Source organism: Xiphophorus couchianus, chromosome 7 (assembly GCF_001444195.1).
Source record: "Xiphophorus couchianus chromosome 7, X_couchianus-1.0, whole genome shotgun sequence".
Classification (NCBI taxonomy): domain Eukaryota; kingdom Metazoa; phylum Chordata; class Actinopteri; order Cyprinodontiformes; family Poeciliidae; genus Xiphophorus; species Xiphophorus couchianus.
The window spans coordinates 27,056,781-27,082,443 of record NC_040234.1 but is presented as its reverse complement, the minus strand read 5'-3'; the positions used below and the strand labels follow the sequence as shown (position 1 = coordinate 27,082,443).

Here is a 25,663-nt window from a genome sequence, read left to right as displayed (position 1 = left end):
TTGGTCTGAAGGATCTGCTTCAATCACAAGCCTGAGATTTAATACACAAACCTGAGAAGAGTTACTAGACTTTAAAGCAAAACCATCAGGTATTGTGAAGAAACTTGAGAAAATATGTTGAATTTTAACAGGTTTTCAAATTGGAGTTGCAAGACTTCATTCCAAGTAAACTTATAAATGGCAATTTGAAGACAACCACACAAAGATGCTGGTCTTACAATGTGGACCAGGAACTGACCATATGAGGCTGTTTACTAGTAAAACTCCCAGCTGGGATCTTTCTGCATGGAGTTTGGATGTTTCATAGCAAATGTGGGAGCACTGGCTTTACTACTACACTAGCAAAATATGCATGATGGATTAATTGGTCTCCCTAAATGGATAAAACCTGAATTTACTGGAGTAAATGGTTAAATACAATAATCCATTTTCAAGGCTGTGTGTAGTCAAGATTTGTATGAACCTCCTGTCTTATACTTCCATTAAGGCTGGGCAACATTTAGACATTTTAGTGAATACATTGAAGTGGAAATTGCTATTTATTCAATCATCAGTGATTTTTAACATTTTTGCATGAAAAACAAGTTATTTTATTTATACACTTTGGACTGAGGTGATAAACTATTTCAACTTGGAATGTCAAAAATTGTCAGTAACCTTGATTCTTAACATTGTTGTTTAAAAAGCCATCAGTTTTCCCGTGTCATCTTCACCACCTATTAATTATGGGAAATTATGGAGACTGGTAGATTTATAATGCAGGAATTTTAAAATACAAAGTTTTTAATTATTTTAATATGAGAGAATTAGTTACAAAAATTGTTGCAGCTCTAAATAAATACATTTCTAATGTGAGTGTAAGAATGTGAGCTTTATTTAGGTAAGGATAAAAGGAAATCAGAAACAATGGAAATAAAATACAATATCCTAAACAACACAATCATGCCACATTTAATATATTTTATTTAATCAAAGCCAAAAATTACAGTAGCACAAAAATATGAAAGGACCCAGGAGCGTTAAGTATGTAAAATATATCTGCTTTACTAACTATGTACCTAAAATAAAAACAATTTGATTAACAATACTAATTTCCTGCATGGTTTTATGAATTTCTGTAAAATAAAGCTTAATTTTCTGTAACATCGTTTCTGAGTTGCTTTGGATTTTTTTTATTGCAGAGCGCCATCTGGTGGAAAAGATCTGCACGACATTTTGAAGACAGTTCATTTCATTACAGTTGTGTAACTTAAAGTTAATTCAATTAGATGTTTAATAGGAAGTCAGCTCTAAATACATCTTTCATCAGATGACGTCTAGCCACGTAAGTTTTTTTTCTCTCCATTTGACTAAATGGCGATGATATATTTTTAAAAATGACTATTTTTTGTAAAAACACAATAAAAAATGATCTTTTATTAATCTTAATTAGTATTTGCAATCAAATCTTTGAAGATCCAAAACTGCAATATATCTTCTAAAAATGTCATGTAATCCTCCCAGAAAATGAGACATTAGCTATGGAGTTCATATAGTTGTTGATCCTATTTTTAGCATGAAGTTGGATAATTCTGCCTCTACATCTTATTTGAGGAGTGAAAACTTTAATTAAGATCTGACCCGTTCTGTCCCGTTGGGCGGAGTTCATCTGACAGATGGATGGATGGATGATAGGCAGACAGAATGATGTAATTTAGCTTAAGATTATATGATACTTTTTCTGTTTTCTTTTTTACTCACAAACTTTAATCTATTTTATTGATATTTGAAATGATAAATCAATACAAACCGATGCGATATACGAGCCTGTATATCAAGGCCCTGCTGCTGCAGGGAAAGCTGCACCTGTTCGTACGTGACACGCAGGTCATGGTGGAGGACCATGTGTTTCGTACCAGCCGCAAGAACTTCCTTTACCAGTATGACAACGAGGCAGACACGCTGACCAAAGTTTATGTAACCCCGAACCATCGTTGGGATTTAGGTCGACATTTTGAATGTGTGGTGTCCAAACTTTACCCACAGTGTCTAGAGAAAGTGCTTTGTGCTAAACAATGAACCGGATCTTATCAGGCGGTGCAGGGGAAATGGTGTCGGTCCTGCCTGCCTTGTGCCTGGTGTTACCTTGGGTTTTACACCATGCGGAATGTTTTTTTTTTCTGTTGAGTCTTAAGTTGTTCAAACTTTGGTTTAACATGTTCAAAATGTGGGTGGGTTTAAAGATTGCAGTATTTTTCACTAATTGTGAAGTGGGAGTAAAATCACACATTGTTTTCTGTCACACATTTCTTTCTTTTTATGAAAACTCAAAAATGTTGGTGTGGATTTTTAACAGCTTCCTTCACTTTGATGACCATGAAAGAAATCCAGTGCTGCTAGTAGTTAAAAGCCACTTTTTTAAAGAGACAACTCAGAGAACACAGAAACATATTTTTAAAATAATGGTTCATTTAGAATTAGGCCAAATGTTTTGTATTTTTGTGTTAAAGCAACGAAGTTTATAAAGTCACTGCACACATAGTCCACATTAACAATTTGAGTAAATTGATATTTAGCTTATTTCTTCACGTAATTCGTAGAAAACACCTTGTCATCGCAGGTGGCATCATGTTAAACAGAGAAACACCACGGTTCACCATTTCCACGAATCAATAAAGGAGGGAACGAAATTTGATCGTTCACCCTATTGTGTTACATCCTGCTGTGTCTTACAGAAGCGACACCACTATTTTGCTTGTCTCATCCTAGATTGCTGATTGGCGGACACCTGCAGAGTCACTTTGACATCCGTCACGAGATCTGTTTAAATACGGAGGAGCGTCGCCTCCATCACACAACGGAGACCAAAGCCTCGAAGAGTTCTTGCTTCAACAGTGTTTGAACGGAACTTCATTTTTTCCTACCCAGCAGAATCCAGAGCTATCTCAACTGTGCTTCTACTTGAACAGTACTACAGTAGTCAACGTAAAACTTTATTTTTTCCTTGTTTTTTTTGTTAAAAACACAAGAAAACACCAACCAAGATGCAATCCCAGGTGCGTCAGAACTACCACCGCGACTGCGAGGCCGCCATTAACAGGATGGTCAACATGGAGATGTTTGCCTCCTACACCTACACCTCTATGGTAAGAATACTATTTGCACAACCTCTGCTTCATTAGTCTGCCTTCAACTATTTAGCAGCCTCACCTATTATACACTTCGTTAAATTAAAAGCTGCTGAGGCTAGCTTTCAGAAATGAAAATAAGGGTTGGTGTGTCTACAAAAGTGGTCACGATAAAATAGCTGACAATAATATTTCCTGTTTTATTTTGGCCATTATTGTTACACTTAGTGTTTATGTGTGTATGATAGACAGGTGTGTCTACGGGACATTTATAGAAACACGGAACGGTTCCGTATTTTACGGTGGTAACTCAGCTGAGGCTGCAGTTGTTCTTGCCAGACTCCGTCATTACTCAACGCGGCTTGGCCAAAGCTGCTTCTTCGCCAGATAATAATGGGGCGCGAGGTGTTTCAATAACTGTACTACTTGCTTGTTCAACAGGCTCATTACTTCTGCCGCGACGACGTGGCTCTGCCGGGCTTCTCCCACTTGTTCAAGGAGAACAGTGAGGAGGAGAGGGAACACGCCGAGAAGCTGCTGTCCTTTCAGAATAAGAGAGGAGGCCGAATCGTCCTTCAGGACATCAGGGTAAGCACAGCTAATGCTAACAAAAGACACGTAGCAGCCATTTTGATGTTTGAATTGCAACTTAAATTAAATTTACTGCTGCATACTGCAACTGTTTTCCATTTTACAGAAACCAGAGAAGGATGAGTGGGGCAGTGGGCTGGAAGCCATGAAGTGTGCTCTGGAGCTGGAGAAAAATGTCAACCAAGCTCTGCTGGATCTGCACAAGCTGGCGACTGATCATGTTGATCCCCATGTAAGTTAAAAGTTATATTTTTGCTTCTTTGATGCTTGACGGTTTTGAAACTAACAAACAATTCTGTTTCAGCTGTGCGATTTCCTGGAGTCCCACTACCTGAACGAGCAGGTGGAGTCCATCAAGAAGCTCGGTGACCACATCACCAACCTGACCAGAATGGATGCCCACAACAACAAGATGGCGGAGTACCTGTTTGACAAGCACACCCTGGGAGGCCAAAGCTAAATGACCAGAAGAGAAGATGGAGTGGAAGTGTGTGTAACAAAGGCTTCAGGCTAAATTTGTCTACTCCAGAGTTTATTAAGCATTTCATTGACCTAATCAGTTTCTGAAGTTGTAGAGTTGAGAGTATTAAGTAGTTGGTCTAAGTGTAACTTCTGATTCTCTGAATAAACATCTTGAGCTGGAGTTCTGTGGTCTGACTTGTTTATAATTTGAGGTCATTGTGCCTCCAAAACGGGTCAATTCCTGGTTAAAAGTGAAGCAGTAAAATGTCAAACAAGGTTTTGGAACCAACAAGTTTCCTGATTCCAATAGAACTGCTAACAGAAGATCCCAAAGGGAAACGTAACGGCATCTAACAAAGTTCATGCAGCTTAAAATGCCACCTGGCATTTGGTCTGAAGGATCTGCTTCAATCACAAGCCTGAGATTTAATACACAAACCTGAGAAGAGTTACTAGACTTTAAAGCAAAACCATCAGGTATTGTGAAGAAACTTGAGAAAATATGTTGAATTTTAACAGGTTTTCAAATTGGAGTTGCAAGACTTCATTCCAAGTAAACTTATAAATGGCAATTTGAAGACAACCACACAAAGATGCTGGTCTTACAATGTGGACCAGGAACTGACCATATGAGGCTGTTTACTAGTAAAACTCCCAGCTGGGATCTTTCTGCATGGAGTTTGGATGTTTCATAGCAAATGTGGGAGCACTGGCTTTACTACTACACTAGCAAAATATGCATGATGGATTAATTGGTCTCCCTAAATGGATAAAACCTGAATTTACTGGAGTAAATGGTTAAATACAATAATCCATTTTCAAGGCTGTGTGTAGTCAAGATTTGTATGAACCTCCTGTCTTATACTTCCATTAAGGCTGGGCAACATTTAGACATTCTAGTGAATACATTGAAGTGGAAATTGCTATTTATTCAATCATCAGTGATTTTTAACATTTTTGCATGAAAAACAAGTTTTTTTATTTATACACTTTGGACTGAGGTGATAAACTATTTCAACTTGGAATGTCAAAAATTGTCAGTAACCTTGATTCTTAACATTGTTGTTTAAAAAGCCATCAGTTTTCCCGTGTCATCTTCACCACCTATTAATTATGGGAAATTATGGAGACTGGTAGATTTATAATACAGTAATTTTAAAATACAAAGATTTTAATTATTTTAATATGAGAGAATTAGTTACAAAAATTGTTGCAGTTCTAAATAAATGCATTTTTAATGTGAGTGTAAGAATGTGAGCTTTATTTAGGTAAGGATAAAAGGAAATCAGAAACAATGGAAATAAAATACAATATCCTAAACAACACAATCATGCCACATTTAATATATTTTATTTAATCAAAGCCAAAAATTACAGTAGCACAAAAATATGAAAGGACCCAGGAGCGTTAAGTATGTAAAATATATCTGCTTTACTAACTATGTACCTAAAATAAAAACAATTTGATTAACAATACTAATTTCCTGCATGGTTTTATGAATTTCTGTAAAATAAAGCTTAATTTTCTGTAACATCGTTTCTGAGTTGCTTTGGATTTTTTTTATTGCAGAGCGCCATCTGGTGGAAAAGATCTGCACGACATTTTGAAGACAGTTCATTTCATTACAGTTGTGTAACTTAAAGTTAATTCAATTAGATGTTTAATAGGAAGTCAGCTCTAAATACATCTTTCATCAGATGACGTCTAGCCACGTAAGTTTTTTTTCTCTCCATTTGACTAAATGGCGATGATATATTTTTAAAAATGACTATTTTTTGTAAAAACACAATAAAAAATGATCTTTTATTAATCTTAATTAGTATTTGCAATCAAATCTTTGAAGATCCAAAACTGCAATATATCTTCTAAAAATGTCATGTAATCCTCCCAGAAAATGAGACATTAGCTATGGAGTTCATATAGTTGTTGATCCTATTTTTAGCATGAAGTTGGATAATTCTGCCTCTACATCTTATTTGAGGAGTGAAAACTTTAATTAAGATCTGACCCGTTCTGTCCCGTTGGGCGGAGTTCATCTGACAGATGGATGGATGGATGATAGGCAGACAGAATGATGTAATTTAGCTTAAGATTATATGATACTTTTTCTGTTTTCTTTTTTACTCACAAACTTTAATCTATTTTATTGATATTTGAAATGATAAATCAATACAAACCGATGCGATATACGAGCCTGTATATCAAGGCCCTGCTGCTGCAGGGAAAGCTGCACCTGTTCGTACGTGACACGCAGGTCATGGTGGAGGACCATGTGTTTCGTACCAGCCGCAAGAACTTCCTTTACCAGTATGACAACGAGGCAGACACGCTGACCAAAGTTTATGTAACCCCGAACCATCTTTGGGATTTAGGTCGACATTTTGAATGTGTGGTGTCCAAACTTTACCCACAGTGTCTAGAGAAAGTGCTTTGTGCTAAACAATGAACCGGATCTTATCAGGCGGTGCAGGGGAAATGGTGTCGGTCCTGCCTGCCTTGTGCCTGGTGTTACCTTGGGTTTTACACCATGCGGAATGTTTTTTTTTTCTGTTGAGTCTTAAGTTGTTCAAACTTTGGTTTAACATGTTCAAAATGTGGGTGGGTTTAAAGATTGCAGTATTTTTCACTAATTGTGAAGTGGGAGTAAAATCACACATTGTTTTCTGTCACACATTTCTTTCTTTTTATGAAAACTCAAAAATGTTGGTGTGGATTTTTAACAGCTTCCTTCACTTTGATGACCATGAAAGAAATCCAGTGCTGCTAGTAGTTAAAAGCCACTTTTTTAAAGAGACAACTCAGAGAACACAGAAACATATTTTTAAAATAATGGTTCATTTAGAATTAGGCCAAATGTTTTGTATTTTTGTGTTAAAGCAACGAAGTTTATAAAGTCACTGCACACATAGTCCACATTAACAATTTGAGTAAATTGATATTTAGCTTATTTCTTCACGTAAGTCTTAGAAAACACCTTGTCATCGCAGGTGGCATCATGTTAAACAGAGAAACACCACGGTTCACCATTTCCACGAATCAATAAAGGAGGGAACGAAATTAGATCGTTCACCCTATTGTGTTACATCCTGCTGTGTCTTACAGAAGCGACACCACTATTTTGCTTGTCTCATCCTAGATTGCTGATTGGCGGACACCTGCAGAGTCACTTTGACATCCGTCACGAGATCTGTTTAAATACGGAGGAGCGTCGCCTCCATCACACAACGGAGACCAAAGCCTCGAAGAGTTCTTGCTTCAACAGTGTTTGAACGGAACTTCATTTTTTCCTACCCAGCAGAATCCAGAGCTATCTCAACTGTGCTTCTACTTGAACAGTACTACAGTAGTCAACGTAAAACTTTATTTTTTCCTTGTTTTTTTTGTTAAAAACACAAGAAAACACCAACCAAGATGCAATCCCAGGTGCGTCAGAACTACCACCGCGACTGCGAGGCCGCCATTAACAGGATGGTCAACATGGAGATGTTTGCCTCCTACACCTACACCTCTATGGTAAGAATACTATTTGCACAACCTCTGCTTCATTAGTCTGCCTTCAACTATTTAGCAGCCTCACCTATTATACACTTTATCAAATTAAAAGCTGCTGAGGCTAGCTTTCAGAAATGAAAATAAGGGTTGGTGTGTCTACAAAAGTGGCCACGATAAAATAGCTGACAATAATATTTCCTGTTTTATTTTGGCCATTATTGTTACACTTAGTGTTTATGTGTGTATGATAGACAGGTGTGTCTACGGGACATTTATAGAAACACGGAACGGTTCCGTATTTTACGGTGGTAACTCAGCTGAGGCTGCAGTTGTTCTTGCCAGACTCCGTCATTACTCAACGCGGCTTGGCCAAAGCTGCTTCTTCGCCAGATAATAATGGGGCGCGAGGTGTTTCAATAACTGTACTACTTGCTTGTTCAACAGGCTCATTACTTCTGCCGCGACGACGTGGCTCTGCCGGGCTTCTCTCACTTGTTCAAGGAGAACAGTGAGGAGGAGAGGGAACACGCCGAGAAGCTGCTGTCCTTTCAGAATAAGAGAGGAGGCCGAATCGTCCTTCAGGACATCAGGGTAATCACAGCTAATGCTAACAAAAGACACGTAGCAGCCATTTTGATGTTTAAATTGCAACTTAATCAAATTTACTGCTGCATACTGTAACTGTTTTCCATTTTATAGAAACCAGAGAAGGATGAGTGGGGCAGTGGGCTGGAAGCCATGCAGTGTGCTCTGGAGCTGGAGAAAAATGTCAACCAAGCTCTGCTGGATCTGCACAAGCTGGCGACTGATCATGTTGATCCCCATGTAAGTTAAAAGTTATATTTTTGCTTCTTTGATGCTTGACGGTTTTGAAACTAACAAACAATTCTGTTTCAGCTGTGCGATTTCCTGGAGTCCCACTACCTGAACGAGCAGGTGGAGTCCATCAAGAAGCTCGGTGACCACATCACCAACCTGACCAGAATGGATGCCCACAACAACAAGATGGCGGAGTACCTGTTTGACAAGCACACCCTGGGAGGCCAAAGCTAAATGACCAGAAGAGAAGATGGAGTAGAATTGTGTGTAACAAAGCCTTCAGGCTAAATTTGTCTACTCCAGAGTTTATTAAGCATTTCATTGAGCTAATCAGTTTCTGAAGTTGTAGAGTTGAGAGTATTAAGTAGTTGGTCTAAGTGTAACTTCTGATTCTCTGAATAAACATCTTGAGCTGGAGTTCTGTGGTCTGACTTGTTTATAATTTGAGGTCATTGTGCCTCCAAAACGGGTAAAATCCTGGTTAAAAGTGAAGCAGTAAAATGTCAAACAAGGTTTTGGAACCAACAAGTTTCCTGATTTAACATGTTTCAGAAATGACTGCTTTTAATGTCAACACAAGATCTCACAGGCTAACCTAACAAAGTTCATGCAGCTTAAAATGCCACCTGGCATTTGGCCTGGAGGATCTGCTTCAATCACAAGCCTGAGATTTAATACACAAACCTGAGAAGAGTTACTAGACTTTAAAGCAAAACCATCAGGTATTGTGAAGAAACTTGAGAAAATTCCAAGAATTTTAACAGGTTTTCAAATTTAATTTGTAAGACTTGTTTTTTCCAAGTAAACTTATAAATGGCAATTTGAATACAAAACCACACAAGGACCCGATTCTTGCAATATTTCAGGACACTAGACACATTTTCTTAAGACATGTTCTGTTTACATCTTTTAAAATTTCCATAGCTGAGGTATTTCAGGTCTGTCTGAATAGTGAAATTTAACAAAATCTATTTTCAGGTTTCTTGGAAATGTTTTGTTTTCCCCCCTTTAATTCATTTCATAATTTGAAAACTACATTTTGTTTCTACTTTTGTCAATTTTTTCAATGATTTATGCAAAGTGTCACAGGAAAGTAGAAACAGAAGAAATCTGCAAATACCTTTTAACAAAGGAATATATATATATTTTAAAGCTGAAGAGTTTTTGCTGAAATCACAATGATTTTTGGAGAGGAAGTGGACAGTAAGTAAGTGGTGTTGAGGGATATTGTGAGGATTAACACAGGAGGGGGAGAGAGAGGGAGCTGGACTTGGACCCAACCGCTTCCAATCAGTCAGTGTTGGTGGATTTGTGGGGAATGACGTTTGGATGACACAGAAGAAAAGATAAAAAGAATATAAGGACTGAGGACATATTGGGTGAGTTAAGATGTTTTATGTGTTTGTTAAAATTCCACTATGGCCAACAATCAATGAATAAAAAGAGTTAGCACCTTTTTTATTCATTAACGATTTTCAAATTATTAACATTTCAGGTGGAATGTGTCCCTCCTGATTTTTTTTATTTATTTTTGTTCTTGCCAGAAGCTTTATAACATTTCTTTGATTTTCATTAAATCCACCAAAATGGAGTGAGAGGTGAATGACTTCAGGGTTAATTAAATTCGATGCTTCAGTGCTAGTGTTTAGCTTCATATTTAATTCTTTGAATAGCACACCGAGAGAGTTCATGGATGATTGTAACATTTGATTTGACATGATGGACGGCGTTCTAAAAGTGGCAGAGATTAGTTTAAGTGGCTTATTGAAGCCTAAAGCTGCGTTGGTTGGTGTCCGTGTTTATGTGAAGTCACCTGCAGCAGGCTGGACACAGCTTGGTTTATATGACTGTCTGCTGTTCAGACTGTTCTTCTGATGTGGTTGTATTGTCAAGCATCTTTCTTACGTTACTCATAATATGCAAGTTAGCTCCCCCAGAGTCCTCACAACATCAGACAGTTTGTAAAACGTTGCATGTTATGTGAACGTGTTGAATCCATATCTCTTCTGTAAAGTTATGGAAAGCCATCCAGCTCAAATGTATGTGACGTTTAGCACATAGGCAACACATAGTCTGCGCGCTGTTCGCACAGAGCTGGTTGTGTTAAATTTTCACGCGTTTTTGAAAAAGTTAACACAACACCTGGTTGGCGCGCCGACAAAACAGAAATGTTCAAGTCATAAGAAAAGTTCTATGATTTTCAAATGTATCTACAAGTGAAACCCTGAAAATGTGAAAAATGAAGTTTGTTTCCCCTTTGGTTCAGTACTTAAACCCATTTTCTTTGTAACCAAAGCTGCAGGCCTTTGTTTCTAGCAACTGTTAAGGAAATATGGATATTGGTGAGTGTTTAATATGGCTAATCTCATGCCATGTGCGTTTAAGAGATAAACATTCCTATTTGGACAAATGTTAAGCAGAGATAAACATTCTCCTGGCAGGGCTGTAACTTAGAGCAGCCACAAAACACTATTCTCTTGAAAGGCTTTAAATTAGCAGGCCATAAATAATATCTTCCCCTGCCTAGAGGTCGGAGGTTGGGGGGTTTCCCAGGGGCTCTGAGCTGCATCTGGAGTTGATCACAGATTTCGAATCTTGGAAACATCTATGTTTAATTTCGGATACACCTTTTAAATATTGTTCGTGATAAGGCAAAGATTCAAATCTTGGGAGATGCTGAGTCCAAAAGAGTAAAATAGGTTTTGTGAAATTAACTTATAACTTTAACAACTAAAATGACTCTTGAGTTTGGTCATTAAAACTTAGGGGAAGGTTGACGTTTTTCCAAGGTGGCTCTCTGATTGGTTGAACTACGGAACGCCTTCGTTGCATAGATTAAAATACGGAAACTCCCCTTTGTATTAAGAGGACCTGTTAAGAGGAAGAGAGAGTCTTTTTCCATCTTTTTTTCTCTCCACGTGGGCGCCTTTGTCTGTCTGTGTGTTTCGTGTTTGTTTTTGTCTCTCCTTGTGTGTTGTTATTTTGTGAGAAAATGCATATCTCTGTATCTCTGCAGCTTTGTTGTTCATTGCTTTGTTTATGAATTAAACTCTGTGATCTGTGACGTCAACACGCCTTGTTAGTTTCGTTTTACAGCTGGCCGCTGCTCGCCGAGAAGAACCCGGCTGTGTTAAGGAAGAGACGAGCCAAACGTTTTGTTCAAAGTTTTAACAATAATTCTTCCTTAATACAACGTTGGACATCTAAAGATGGAAATTCCTGCCCATTCTTCTTTGCAAAGTAGCTCAAACTCCACTAGATTGGTTGATCTCTGAACATCAGTTTCTGACTCTTACAAGAGATGAATTGGATCCAGGTCTGTAACTAATCAATATCAATACTGATTTAAGAGTTTAAAACAATAGCAGATTTTGGTGGACGATCAATTGACCCAGAAATGATTGCGATAAATGATAGTATTGTTGTTTTGAGACCATTTTCAAGTAATATATTGACAATTGCTTTCTTTTCCACATAGTTTCTGGCAAAGCTTAAACATGACTTTCTCTAATTTTATTATTTCTTATATAAATAATATGTACTTTTATTTTTTTATTGACAACAAAAACCATTAATTACAATTACAATTTCAATATCATACATAACTTTGCATTGATCTGTCCCATACAATCCAAATAATATACAGTCAGTAATTGTAATGTGATAAAATATAAATATGTCATAAATCTTTTGAAAGCTGTATTTCACATGATGGATTTTAAGCTTTATACTTTTGAAATGAATGCAAAAATATAACAAGAAACACTTAAAAAAAATTGTGTTAACATAGCTGTATTGTTGTGTGGTAAACTGGTTGCTCCTATAAATCTCTTAACACATATTGCATGACGACTGTTATCTAGTTGAGGGTGACACATCAATCCCTTGTTGGGGAAACTCTCTTTAGGGACATGGTACACCAAGTCACCTGAGGCTAATATCTGTTCTGGTAGTTACTAAAAACCACTGATATGGGTTACTGGTGCAGAAAGTGTAATGATGTGGTAAAGAGAGAAGTGAGCCTAGAAATCAAAAGGAATAGTCCACTATAAAAATTATAAGTGAAATGTGATACCTGATGGGAAATTTTCATCTGCTCAGGCTAGATAGAAGGCACCTTTGATACATGTTCTTCTGTAACATTGGAAATCACATGTGGAGTACCCCAAGGCTCCATCCTGGGATCCTTACTATTTAATATCTACCATAACTTCGCAGATGATGCACAGCTCTGCATTTGTGGATGCATCCATCCACAAATCAATGTGGATGGATGGATGGAATTTAGCCTAAGATTATATTAAAACATAAACTAATCCTGTTCTTTTTCGAGCCTTTCTGTCGTCAAATGCTCCACTCAGAAACAACAGAGGATCCATGTGGCAGAATAAAGGATGATAAAATAAAACCATATCAATGGAGGATTTGGGTAAATTCATTTAAAGATAAACACCTTATGTACAGCAGTCATTCGCCCTCTGTAATCCTCTGCAGATCCCATCTGGGCCCCGTTATAAAGCTCGCTACCTAAATCAGGTCTAGTTCTGGGAGTTTGGTCATTCTCTCTCTCTCTCTGTGTGTGTGTGTGTGTGTGTGTGAGCAGGATGTGGTAGGTATGAGGCCTGATGGGTCCCAAGCAAGAGAGGAAAGAGTGAAGAAAATGGTGACAGGATGGGCGGGTACAGAGGAGGAAACTCAAAGCGGGAGCAGCAAACTGTCCTTAATTTGTTTAATCCGAGGATTTTTGGATTACCTCTGACAATTAATCTTGTTATACAGCAGTGCTGCAACAGAGGGCTGTCTGCTGTGGGCGCGGCCTCCGTGTGTGTGTGTGTGTGTGTGTTTAAATCTCCCTTTTTATATACGAGGATAAGGACTGACAGCTGGAACTCCTTGCAGGCACGACTACCAAAAACTGGCAGATTTTATTTTGTTTTCTGTTACTTTTGTTCACAGACTCACAAAAACTAAATATCAGTCTTGCATCATTTTAAACTACGACACGAACTTGAAGTACATTTAAAATCACTTTGAAGTAAATGAGACTGGATATTGGATACAAAGCTTTACTCACTGATATTTGTTGATATTTACTGTGGATAAAAACAGATTACATTTTTCAAAACTGATGCTCTTTTTTTTTTACATAGTTTTATCTTTTGAAATATGGCACATTTCCTATTAGAAACAAAGTCCTGGATTGAATAATAATAAATAAGAATTTATTCAGAAGTATTATTGCAGGTGTAACTCATAAGCAGGTATACCCAAACACAACGAAGTGTCTAAGCTTAGCATGAAAACTAAGGCTAATTTTACTTTATGTTTTTTTTCTTCCTCAGCCTCAAATTGTACACATTTGAAACATTTTTTAATTTCTCATAAAAAAACTCATTAAATCCTCTCTGCCAATGACAGACAGTCTGTTCTGCTACTGACTCTAGTTTGGTGTTTTTTTTTTTATTGAACCAGATCATTGCAGGTTAAAGAAAAGGACATATTAGCAATCTAACAACTCATATCCATCCTTCGTCTCTTCAGAGCAGCGATGCCGTTGGTCAACATGGCCGCAGTGCGGCTTCGGAGGGCGGCGGGGGAAGAGGAGAGGGAGCCGCGGCCGCCTCCATCCCCGTCTCACCACTCCAACCACCAGTTCGCCAGCATGAAGAACAAGTTCTTCAACGAGCTCACACACCTGCCAAGTGAGCACAACACAATGCACCTCACGTAGAGTATTTAGGAAAAACATATCGCTGAAACATTATGAGTTCATAACAGCATCCTGTTTTCCTTTATCATCTTTCCTCTTTTGCCATTTCATGTGTCATTTTTTCATTCTGTCTTTCCTCATTTTCTCCTCGTGTGAACAATGTGTCCCGCTCTTCAAGATCACAAACTCAAGAGTAAGTCCGCCTTGTGTCTCGTGCCACCACACGTGTCCTACGTTAGGTTGAAGAAAGACCCAACTAGCAGAAAAAGGATCATTTTCTCCATTCTTCTCATGTTCCGTAGGAAGTTTTGTAGTAGTCAGGGTCAAAGTCTGCGCATTACTCATCACATGTACTAGACATACAGGAATCAAAATGTTGTTTCTTTCCCTTTGCCGGTGAAACTAACAACGTAAAAATATCACATAACAATAAATAAGAACAAATAATCAAAGAAGAAGTTTTCCATAATCCATAGAAAACACAACAATAATATTAGCAAAAATCCCACAAATCAGGTACGACATACAATTTTAAAAACGCAACTCTTACATAGTTAACGGCTTAGATGGAGAGCATTCAGGCTCCTCACCGGCTGATGGAAGAAACAGTTTGATTATCTAGTACAGCATGTAGAAAGGCTGAATTGTGGTACAGTCATGTGTTAGCAGGGTAAAAAGCAGAGGACCAGGTACTCAGCCCTGAGGACGCCGCTGTTCAACAGAAACCTGCTGGAGATTTTATCTTCCTACTCGTACTACTTGCAACCTCTGGCTGAGAAAATCCAAGACCCAGTTGCAACGAGATGCACTGAACCCCAACTTATCTAATTATTTAATCAACTGTTGTGCTATTAAGTGCTTCAGTGAAATGAACAAACCAATATTTCTTTTAATCCAGATGAGTAAACTCAAAATGAAGAGCAAAACCAATCGCACCCCCTGTTGATTGCTTAGCTTTACATGCAAACTGGAAAGGATCTAAGGTGGAAGGAAGAACAGATTTAATGTGTCACATGACCATGATGGGCGTTCAAAATGTTTCGTAACAATACATGTCAATGTCACAGGGTGATAGTCATTAAAGCTGGTTGGTCCAGATTTGTTGGGCACCAGTATAACAGCAGCCATTTTGAAACACGGTGGAACATTAGCTTATTCCAGAGAAACGTTAAACACGTCACTGAAGACGTCTCTTAGATCCTCTGCACATTCTTTCAGCCCAGGATCAGGTATATCATCTGCCGTCTAATGGATATTAATGCCAGAAAAAAAAAAAAAACCTCCTTAGACTATCAGCTGAAAGGCACAGGATGGAATCATGAGGGACAGATCGAATCCTCTGGACACGTCTGTCGTATCAAGACGTGCAACAAACCTGATCTCTGTTAGATCATTTTAGCAGAGAGCCATCACTCTCAACGCTCCAAGCAGCAGGTAGCCAGGATGCTAATGGTCTTCATTTGAGTCACATCATCAATACAATTTGCAATATAAGAGATCACAGTGTCTGTATATTCTCCAAAATCTATACGGTAGCTTCTTGTTTAAGCTTTGTCCAGTAACGAGACCAGAAAAACCGACCTGAGATAACGGAGTAGCTTTTTTGAGTGTCATATAAACTAAATCCAAAATAGCGTCGCCTTGTTGGTGAAGTCCACATGTTGATAAAAAACTATAGCAAAAACAGTTTTAACATCAACACGATTAAAATCTCCAGCACAAATGATAAACCCATCAGGGTGTCGTCTGTTCTTCTCCCATCGCCTGGTTTTCTGCTTTAATAAAATGGCAAAATTCAAATAAGAAATTGCTGGAAGTTGTAAACAATTACATTCAATCATATAACATTTGGGTATTTCAGAGATTATTTATTTCATGTTATTTCTGAAAATATGTATTAGTCTGGGATAAAAAAACAAACTATGATAAGTCTGGTTCACAGCTGGAATTCTGAATTTGTGTGATATTCTTATATTTCCACACAAGAACTTAGAAAATATAAATTTCAAGTAGCAATGGAATTCATTCATTATACATCTACACTGGTGGTGACTCTTAGTTTATCAACCATTCAGGTAGAATCAGAGCTGGCCTCCCCGCTCCTGACCATTTCTCTGCTCTGTCCAGTGCCCATGTGGGCCGTGGGGGCCATCGTGGTTGTGGTCCTTGCCCTCGTCGCCTGCCTGGGATTCTGCATCTACAAGAAGTGTTTCAACAAGGGCAAGAAGCAAAAGGCTCGAGAGAAGAAGGGGGGAGGTGGACGGGGGCGCAGAAAGAAGGATAAGGAGGGAGAAGAAGGAGACGAGAAAAAGGTGAGAAGAACTGATTCCTTCTACGGATTTGTGCTGCTGAATAATTCAGAAAAAAAAAAACCCTAAGCAGAAAAAAAAGGACAAAATGAATGAATGTATGCAGAGTGGGCATACATCCCAATCAAATAAGTATTCTATTGTTTTACAAATAAAAATGATGTGCAATTCAAGTTTTAAATCTTTGAACAATTGGAAAGCATTTCTTCTGTGACATTACACACACACACACAGAAATTGTACCTTCTGGCCTACGTGTCAAGCTTTGACCAAGACTTGTGCAGAAGACCTGCAACATATCATTTGACTGAAATAATATTATACCCTGCAGTTGATCATCCTGCGATTGTTGATGTCTTGGACATGATAACCATGATGCAGCCGGAGACATAACATATGCATCATCTACATGCGATATCGACATATTCATAAAGCACTAAGACCATAGACATCAACCAAAGACACATAGCAACGACATAGACCAACAACATCTACACATATGACTTCTACTTATTTCTGACACAAATGGAACCCCATACAATGACAGTTTGCCACCCTGTCATATTTTGCAGGATGGAGAGGAAGAGAAGGAAGAGGAGAAGGAGTTTCTGGGCAAACTGGAGTACTCGTTGGATTATAACTTTACCGATAATCAGGTGCACAGTGCTCACACACAATACACCACACTGACTCTTCTAAAGTTATCATAACTAGAACAAGATTTTACAGCCTTCATTTTTTATAGCTTTGACTTACATGGGTGATGCCTGGATTGGGAACTGAAACGTAAAGTTATTTTAATTGGAAATACATTCAGACAGTAAGACGTACGAGGCTGTTTTTTTTCTCAAAGGTACCAATTGGTAAAGGTGCAAGTTTACCCAGAGCACAGTTGTTAGCTCTTAGTGTGACAGGTTCACCTGCTGAACAAAGATAAGATTTTTGAGTTTCTGACTGACTGGTGATTTGTCAGCAACAAAATGATTTAGGTTACGTTCTTGACTCAGGACACAGGGGAGCACTCAGTCTCAAAACAGAGCTACACTAAGCCTAAGTTTCAAATAATGTAGTAGCATAGGAGACACTAAGAAATCTCCCATTATGCTCTTCCTATTTGTTTCCCGTTCTAAATACAGCTCAGGTCAAAATGAAAGTCCATGAATACAGTAGCAAGAGATGGAAATCTTTAAAGACTTCAGAGTCTTTCAACTTGTACTTTCCTTTGGTAGAAAATTTATTAAGGTCTGAACACAAACAGGCTTTGGTATTACAGTATACAAAATATGATGCCTTACATGGGTTTGCTGGCAAAGAAAAAAAAAAAAAATACATACATAAAGGAAAACATTGATGAGCAAGGCATCATTTCAGCTACACATTAAGAAAGACCATTAATATTTTACCACCTCATTATTTTCAATTACACATCCAAAACACTGGATCCGCAGCCGCTCCCAACGCCTGAATAAGACGCTGACATCTCCCCTGACTGGCTGATAAATGATGAGCGCTAAAATCTCATGCAACTGTTCACATCCGTCACTGCCATGATATTTGCTGACTTATCAAGTGAACAAGATAATTCACATGTGATTTTAATTTCATTTCTCATTTAATAGAAACACCACAAATGCAAAATTGTGTTTTCTCAACAGTAGCAGAAAATAGACTTTACGTAGATTTGTGAACATTTGTAACGGAGACGCAGCTGTAGTTTGGAACTTGAACGGCTCTTCTGCTCTTGGATTCTTCTCCAGTTGATCGTGGGCATCCTTCAGGCTCAGGACCTCCCAGCGATGGACATTGGCGGAACCTCTGACCCTTACGTTAAAGTGTACATGCTGCCGGACAAGAAGAAGAAGTTTGAGACCAAAGTTCAACGCAAGAACCTCTGCCCTGTGTTTAACGAGACTTTCACTTTTAAGGTCTACACACCGATGTCGTTTTAGAATACCATAGCATTTTCTAACACAATTCAAAGCTAAATTTGTTGCTAATACTCTTCCTGTCCAGATCCCTTACAGTGAGCTGGGTGGTCAAACTCTGGTGCTGCAGGTTTTTGATTTCGACCGTTTTGGAAAACATGATGTCATCGGCGAAATCAAGATCCCAATGAACAGCATAGACCTCGGACAACCAATACACGAATGGAAAGATCTAGTTAGTGGAGAAAAAGAAGAGGTAAATGTTTGGTTTTTTCCATCCAAAACGAGGCATTTCCAATATCTAGACTTTAACAAAATGCCTGACATATGCATTGTGTTTCTGACAGCAAGAGAAACTTGGTGATATCTGCATTTCCCTTCGCTACGTTCCCACGGCCGGTAAGCTGACGGTCAACGTGATGGAAGCAAAGAACCTGAAGAAAATGGACGTCGGAGGACTGTCAGGCATGTGTTGCTTGCATACCTAAAGGCTGATGATCGACTCGTATTGGAAGTCTGTGTTGACTCGTGTTTGTCCCTCTCAGATCCGTTTGTCAAGGTGGTTCTGCAACACAACGGCAAGCGACTCAAGAAAAAGAAGACATCTGTGAAGCAAAACACTCTTAACCCTTACTTCAATGAGAGCTTCAGCTTTGAGATCCCCTTCTCCCAAATTCAGGTTTGTTCAACTGATATTTGGATCTGTTGACTGTTGCATGAACGTAGTGCAACGCAAAATTATTTCTTTTGAAATAAGGAAACATTTTCAGACTATTTTCTGTAAATATTTCTCATAATTAGGCTTTATTGCTTTGCATCAACAAAATTTAACATAGTTTGCTTTTTGATTTAGTCATTGTTAGTGTTTTTTGTCGTCGAGGAAATGTGACGGATCCAAAACACAATCGGGTCACAATGTCTTAATAGTAGATCATAAAGCTTTCTCAGGCATATACAGGAAAACAAAAACCAAGTTATTATTGAACAAAGCTATAGGATTTTAATTATTTAACAACATCATCATACTATGCTAACTATTAAAAAGTTTGCATGACCATACATCAAGTCCCTGAACATCAGATTTCAATGCCACATTGAGTGAGACGTTTACAGGAGCTACCTCTGACGCCTCCTCTGTCTCCACACACAGAAAATCCAGGTGCTGATCACTGTGTACGACTACGACAAACTGGGCAGCAACGATCCCATCGGGAAGTGCTGGATCGGCTACGGCGCCTCCGGCGTCGGGCTGCGCCACTGGTCAGACATGCTGGCCAATCCCAGGCGACCCATAGCCCAGTGGCACACGCTGCTGCCTGAGGAGGAGGTGGATGCTGCCCTGAAGGCCCCCATCCGCTAACATGGCCCCTGAGACCTGGCCTACTTACAGTGTGACTTCCCAGGAACTACTGACTTATTTGTAATATTTTACTTTAAATGAAGTTATTGTGTGTTTGTGCGTGTGTGTGTGTGACCTTCATTTTCACAAATCAACAGATGCATGAACATGCATGCTCACTAGTGAAGGAATATACAAGATGCTGAGTAAATTGTGCCATGTTGTCATGTGGTCTACAGTCTTCAAAATATTGTATTATGTATTATACTTTATGCTTTCAATGAGAAATGGAAGACAGGAGGGTTATGTATAGAAATTTAAAAAAAGACTCCATTTCATCTTTATTTAGATGTTAGCACTTTGACGCAGAATGCTATGTTCAGCAACAAAAGCACAAGATAACTGTGCTAACCCTGTTAGCTAATCTGTTTGTTAGCTGGCTCCTTTAGCTAGCCTGCTTACTTGAGCCAGCTATCTAACAGATTAGCTAGCTGGTTAATCTGCTAGCCAGCTAGCTGATGACGTATAAAATCTAACTGTTTTTGTTTTAGTTCGTTAGTAATTGTCTCCCATTTTTACATCAGCTAATTTGAGTCTCAAAGGTAAAAGACTTAAGAAAATAATTCAAAAGTGGTGAATCATTTCTTGTTTGAAGGCTCTGAAAGGTTAAAGCACAGCTCTGCTACTTATGTAAGCCTGAAGGAGCCATGACTTCTTATGTCTTAAAAATGTTCAAGTCTCAGAATATCATGGTGGTTGATGCTAAAGCTATTTTGCTACCATTTAAATGGTTGTTGCTTTTGTGCTGTCTGGTTGATTAAGGACAAACGGCTGATTATTTTTCATTTTAACTGGAGGTTGGAGGTGTTGCACCATTAATAATCTTCCTATGTGAAACATACACAGAATAGATCATAGAAGCCTTTGGTCAGAGCAACTGATATAAAATGACGCAGTAGAATAAAAACATGCTAAAAAGAAGAAGAGCATTTACTGATCCCACTTTTTATATAAGGTATTTACTGTGAATGAAAACACGTTACATGTTTCAGACAGGAAGATTATTGATGGTGCACCGTTTCCTACCTACATTTCTCCGTCATTTCCTTCTGTTTTATTTTTCTAGTGCAAACAGGGTGACACTTGAAAGATTCAAAAAATATCTTTTACATAAATTGCTCTGGAGTTTTTGATTTTAGAGTTATTTTAAGACAGTAAAAGTTCACATGGTCTTTGCCCTTCTCGAGCTAGCTGCTAGCTTTAATATACAAGAACAACTAAGTTGGATTTATACTAAATGAAGATGCCAAGTGAGCCATTTAAAAAAATCTCACTTCAAAAATCCTGAGGTATCCCTTTAGCATCAGATTAAGATTTTATTTTTAAGGCTGGCAAGGGTGTCCAGATAAAACCAAGACCCATTTTATCATGTACCTACAAGATACCACTAGAATCTGGAGTCGGCTAAAAGGAAAATGGACACCAAGACATTGTTGCTGACCAGAAATGTTCATGTCCTGTTCTGTTTACCTGAACTCCTCCTCTTTGCTCTTTAGCGTATCGGATCTATGCTTGATTGTTCCAGTTTAATGTGCTGTAGTCAGATTTGTTCTCAGAACAGAACAGAAGTCATGTTGTGAGTGGCGGTGTCATGCATGTGTGTGTTACTATTCGTTTCTTTAAAAAAAAAGAAAGAAAGAAAGAAAGAAATTTTTTTGGCTTCACTTTCTATCCCTTATATTGTGATTGTTAAATAAAAAAACATAATAAATAAAAGACAGATGGTTTGGTGGATTGATGGATTGGCATCGAGCTACAAAGCCACACACACAGTCAGATATTTAGTTGTTTATAGTGAAAGGTGCTTTACTACAAACCATAACAGAGGCTGATTTTGATCCAGTCAGTGTGGCTCTCTGCCCAGTGCTGTATAACCTAGGGGGAGGTACAAGCTCTCCTAAAATAAATAAAATGAAGTTTGGGCGGCAGAAGGGTGGGATTCTTTCAGGAATTGCCTCTGGTTATATTTTGATACTGAATGGACTTCTCTTGAACATGATGGGAAAGTGGAACCTCCACCTCTTCCCCCAAACAGGGATGTGCCAAGAGCTAACGTAGCAACTTTGTCACCCTGTAAATAATTTTCTAAATAACTAGCAACAGTTGTTTACAATTGCAACTCCTGACTCGCCAGAGAAGCATTTTTTGGAGAGAGATGACGTTACAGTGGACCCTCCTGGTGGAGACGTCAACAAAGTGTTAAACAATAAGAAAGTTTGACTGCAGTTTCCTCCCTTCAACCCCAAGAGGGCAGCACTGAAACTGTTTGGCAAAATGTTTCAGCATTAAACAAGTTCACACTAATATGTTAACATTTGTACAATGACATAAACATAGCACCGATTTGTAAATGTTATCTGCAAAAAAAAAAAAAAAAAAAAAAAGTTGAGTGGGATTTAGTTATTCTTTAAGGTTCGACCAATATTTCCTGAGTGGAAGTCAGCATGTTGCCATTAGTGTCACTAGTTCAGTTTGGTTCTCGCCTCAGTCAGGTTTTACAGTTTACAGCCATTAAAACTTATTTGAACTCAATAATCACCTTAGACCCACAGCAGCACTGCTGCTTTTATAGGTCTGTCTGTGGTTTCCCCGACTGACTGTGACCCAGCGGATTATTGGTGTGCCCTTATTAGTCCTTGACTCCTGCAGAGAGCCAAACATGTGAGGCAGGAATTAAACTGGGGGGGAGGAAGGGCAGAAAACCTGTCCACAGTAAGAAGAGAGAAGGAAAAGTAAAAAGAAAAAAAAGAGCAAATAATTACTGATCTTTATTTATTTTTTACTATCAAAATGAGGCATTACCACCTTTTTAAAATATGTTTTTTTTCTTAAATACAAGAATTTTGTGTTCTTTTATGTGACTCAAATGAGAAAGAGGAGATTCACTTTTAATGCCTGGTTTTGTTTTATGAACATGTGAAATAACACATCTCTTTCTCCTGTTATTATTTGTTTTTCTTGTTAATTATGAGACTTTGTTGATCAGCTCTTGAGTTGTTTTTTTTACGCCACCTAATCCTTCTGCTTTAAATCAAACTACGAATGTCGACTCGACTGCCAGCCAAGGCAAAGATGACTTTGAAACAAATTACTGGGGGGGGGAATAAAAAATAAAAAATTCAGAAAACTTGCTTTCAAAAACAAATAGTTACTGCATAAAATAAATAAAAAAAACATATCAATATATATTTTAAACATAAATTATATACTTGAATTGTTGTTCAATATGTTTTTCACTCTCCTAAAAATGATGGCAAGTAATTTTTTATTTATTTTTTTGCCAAAAGTGTTTTAGGCAACAACAACAAAAGCAAAATAAATAAGTAATAAAAAAATAATAATTAAAAAGACATGTTTGGCAAAAATGACTTAGGCCATTATTTTAGGGAGGTGACTATATATACATATGTAAATAAACAGAATTGCATTCTTTATTACTTTCATGGACTGACATTTAATTTTGGCTAAAATTGATCTCTCTGTTCAACCTTTCAGACTTTCTTAATCCGTAACAGACAGCAGCCTGCTGGTTTTCATACATACACACGCAATGCCACTTTTTGCCACCAGAGGGCGACGTCTGCCATTATTTTTGGCCTGTCATTAACCTCAAGGCAATCTTCCATCTTTCGCCGTCTGAATCCGTATCGCCTCTTGAGAATTTCACCACGTCCATCGTATTTCAACATTCCGTTCACGGTCTCTTCTTCCGTCAGAATGCATGAGTGAAAGCTTGACTCGTTAACTACATCAGATAGCAGCTCTGAGAAAAATCAAGACGCCATCATGAAACGGACATGTGAAATGCTCACTGTGCAGCTGTCCACGGTCTGCCTCACAGCCATCCAGCTCCTCTCAAGTGATGGAGATCTTCAGAGCGATATCTGATACCCACTTCTTCCCCAGAATCATTCAATCTGCAGCACTCAAGCGTTTCTCTAACTGACAAGTCAACGTCTCCCTACCTGTTTCTCTTGGTTTTATCTACGGCAGTTCAGTAGACCACCAGGACATCACTAAGATGCTCCTTGAGTTTTTTTCTTCCAAAACAACTATGTGCCTCGACAAGCTGAAGCACCAACCAAACAAAAACAAGACTTTCTTTGTGCAATTGTGGTGATTGGTGGTTTAATTTATCTCACCGGCAGTGTTGGTGGTCCGAAGCCATTTTATTGTGGAACTAGCCTGAGTTTTTAAAAAAAAAGTGTATATAATTGTGGCAGCAGTTTTGTTTAACCTACGATGTCCAAGACGAATTTCCCCTGGCGTGGAAAATAAAGTACCTACTGACCGACAACCTGTCGAGGTTCCAAGTAAAACTGAATCGGAAATTGCGGCGGCTAACTCTTTGGTGTGAAAAACATGGCAAAGTGTTCTGGAAAGAGCCACTGGAAAGAACCACACAAACAGTAACGGGTTTTTCTCCTTGTGGTGAAAATGTACAGTCGCGGTATCCTAAAGACGATGCTGACGATGTGTGAAACGCTCTAAAGTAAATTTGTGGTTTTCTACTGCAGTAACAAAAGCTTATGTCAACTCTAGAAAAATGTAATTTAGAAAAGCCCAATGTATGATTTCAGAATCAGAAGCATTTGTTTTTATTTAAACACTATCTTTTAATTTAAATTAAAGTCTGTGTGTGTGTGGTGTGGCTGTTGTACCTCTAGACACTGTGGCGCACAGTGGCGCCCCATGTATAGGAACCTTTCATGAGATGATTTCCTGTTTTCTTCGGATACACTGGAAGTGTTTCATAATACAGAAGCCGTTGGGTCTATTTTAGCTCCCGACCTGCAAGGATTCAACCAGAGACATAAATTGATTTTCTGCAGAAGAGGGGAGCAGAGCAAGACTCAGAGAACCGCCTCCAAACACTGTCTGTGGTCGACTCCGCCGGTTCTCAGTTCCCAGCTGCCTTTTATTATGATTACATGTAAAGACGTTGGGCTTTTTCTCATAGTCACAGAAACAATTGATCAGACTTTTCCCACAAGATGTTCTGGGCCCTTCTGTGGGCATGCACTTACAAAGGCACAAAGCTGACCGTTATAAATCAGCTTCGCAGGCAGCTAATGACAGAAACATGTAAACGTTTCTAAAGCCCAAGCAAACATCCAAAAAACAGTTACCACAAAAGTTAGGAGCCAAGTAATAATATTCTATTAACACAGAATATGAATATGAAAACATAACCTTTCAAATACACTCATAAGTAAATGAACTTAGATAATTTTTCTAACAAAGGCCCAATTCAGAAGCCCACTCTTTAGACAGAAGAAACATATTTTAAGGTGCAGTAGAACTTGAAGGTGAGTCTTAATAACAACCATTTAATGACAGCTGGATGATGTTTTCCAGCTGCTGCTGAGACTTTAGCAGGAAGCTAAATTCAACAGCAGCCATGATGCTTTTCCACGTGTAGAAAGACATCGCGGTTGTTGCTAAATTTTATGGAGGATCTGTGATGCTCTTCCAAAAAGCCCAGGGAACCTTGCAAAAAGCTCTTGGCATTATGAATTCCTTAGATGAAAATCTGATTGATGGAAATTTGCCATCACTGGGTCCTTGGAGATAACGATCCAAGACCAAAATGGTTCCACGGATACAAACTCAGCCTTCTTCCGTCACCATCAGTCTCAAGACATGTAGCGGGAGGAATGGTAGATAGGTCTCTGTCCTCCATAGGAAATGCTATGGTGGGTGGGAACAACTAGTTAATTCTAACTAATTGTACCCCAGCTCATTCAGAGGTAACGCAGCCATTTGCTGCTTCTCCGTGGCTCATGGGTCGAGTCGGACGACCAGGTCTCGACTGGTTTGGAGTTGTGCCGTACCTTTTCCAGTTTCAG

At 38.5% G+C, this 25,663-nt stretch overlaps 3 protein-coding genes and 1 long non-coding RNA gene across 5 annotated transcripts; 3 read left to right on the top strand and 1 right to left on the bottom strand.

Moving 5' to 3' along the window:
• Positions 1-2,839: 2,839 nt before the first annotated feature.
• On the top strand, positions 2,840-4,341 carry LOC114147952 (ferritin, middle subunit-like). Its single transcript, XM_028022778.1, has 4 exons — positions 2,840-3,125; positions 3,549-3,695; positions 3,805-3,930; positions 4,003-4,341. The coding sequence occupies exons 1-4, from the start codon at positions 3,024-3,026 to the stop codon at positions 4,156-4,158; spliced, it is 531 nt and encodes a 176-aa protein (XP_027878579.1). The 5' UTR covers positions 2,840-3,023; the 3' UTR covers positions 4,159-4,341.
• Positions 4,342-7,387: 3,046 nt separating this feature from the next.
• On the top strand, positions 7,388-8,717 carry LOC114147954 (ferritin, middle subunit-like). The gene is made up of 4 exons (XM_028022781.1): positions 7,388-7,673; positions 8,097-8,243; positions 8,352-8,477; positions 8,550-8,717. Exons 1-4 carry the CDS (start codon positions 7,572-7,574, stop codon positions 8,703-8,705), a joined length of 531 nt encoding a protein of 176 aa, XP_027878582.1. The 5' UTR covers positions 7,388-7,571; the 3' UTR covers positions 8,706-8,717.
• Positions 8,718-9,732: 1,015 nt separating this feature from the next.
• syt5a (synaptotagmin Va) lies at positions 9,733-22,173 on the top strand. 2 transcript variants are annotated; one of them, XM_028022774.1, is made up of 10 exons: positions 9,733-9,850; positions 14,013-14,173; positions 14,360-14,374; positions 16,309-16,493; positions 17,063-17,146; positions 18,248-18,415; positions 18,504-18,671; positions 18,763-18,880; positions 18,961-19,094; positions 19,566-22,173. In XM_028022774.1, the coding sequence occupies exons 2-10, from the start codon at positions 14,020-14,022 to the stop codon at positions 19,773-19,775; spliced, it is 1,236 nt and encodes a 411-aa protein (XP_027878575.1). In that variant the 5' UTR covers positions 9,733-9,850; positions 14,013-14,019; the 3' UTR covers positions 19,776-22,173. The 2 variants fall into 2 exon arrangements, with proteins under 2 accessions (XP_027878575.1, XP_027878576.1); XM_028022775.1 differs by lacking the exon at positions 14,360-14,374.
• Positions 17,698-23,821, bottom strand: LOC114147955 (uncharacterized). Its single transcript, XR_003596168.1, has 4 exons — positions 23,627-23,821; positions 18,900-18,980; positions 18,513-18,647; positions 17,698-18,331 (listed from the first exon to the last, which is right to left on the bottom strand). It is a non-coding gene; the product is annotated as an uncharacterized LOC114147955 (long non-coding RNA).
• Between the last annotated feature and the right edge of the window lie 1,842 nt (positions 23,822-25,663).

Bases quoted from the DNA above. Each gene is read 5' to 3' on its own strand.
- LOC114147952 (XM_028022778.1), top strand. From the start codon at position 3,024: ATGCAATCCCAGGTGCGTCAGAACTACCACCGCGACTGCGAGGCCGCC. The intron at 3,126-3,548 runs GTAAGAATACTA...CTTGTTCAACAG, and splicing joins CCTACACCTACACCTCTATG to GCTCATTACTTCTGCCGCGA. The intron at 3,696-3,804 runs GTAAGCACAGCT...TCCATTTTACAG, and splicing joins TCGTCCTTCAGGACATCAGG to AAACCAGAGAAGGATGAGTG.
- LOC114147954 (XM_028022781.1), top strand. From the start codon at position 7,572: ATGCAATCCCAGGTGCGTCAGAACTACCACCGCGACTGCGAGGCCGCC. The intron at 7,674-8,096 runs GTAAGAATACTA...CTTGTTCAACAG, and splicing joins CCTACACCTACACCTCTATG to GCTCATTACTTCTGCCGCGA. The intron at 8,244-8,351 runs GTAATCACAGCT...TCCATTTTATAG, and splicing joins TCGTCCTTCAGGACATCAGG to AAACCAGAGAAGGATGAGTG.
- syt5a (XM_028022774.1), top strand. From the start codon at position 14,020: ATGCCGTTGGTCAACATGGCCGCAGTGCGGCTTCGGAGGGCGGCGGGG. The intron at 16,494-17,062 runs GTGAGAAGAACT...CATATTTTGCAG, and splicing joins AAGAAGGAGACGAGAAAAAG to GATGGAGAGGAAGAGAAGGA. The intron at 18,416-18,503 runs GTCTACACACCG...CTTCCTGTCCAG, and splicing joins ACGAGACTTTCACTTTTAAG to ATCCCTTACAGTGAGCTGGG.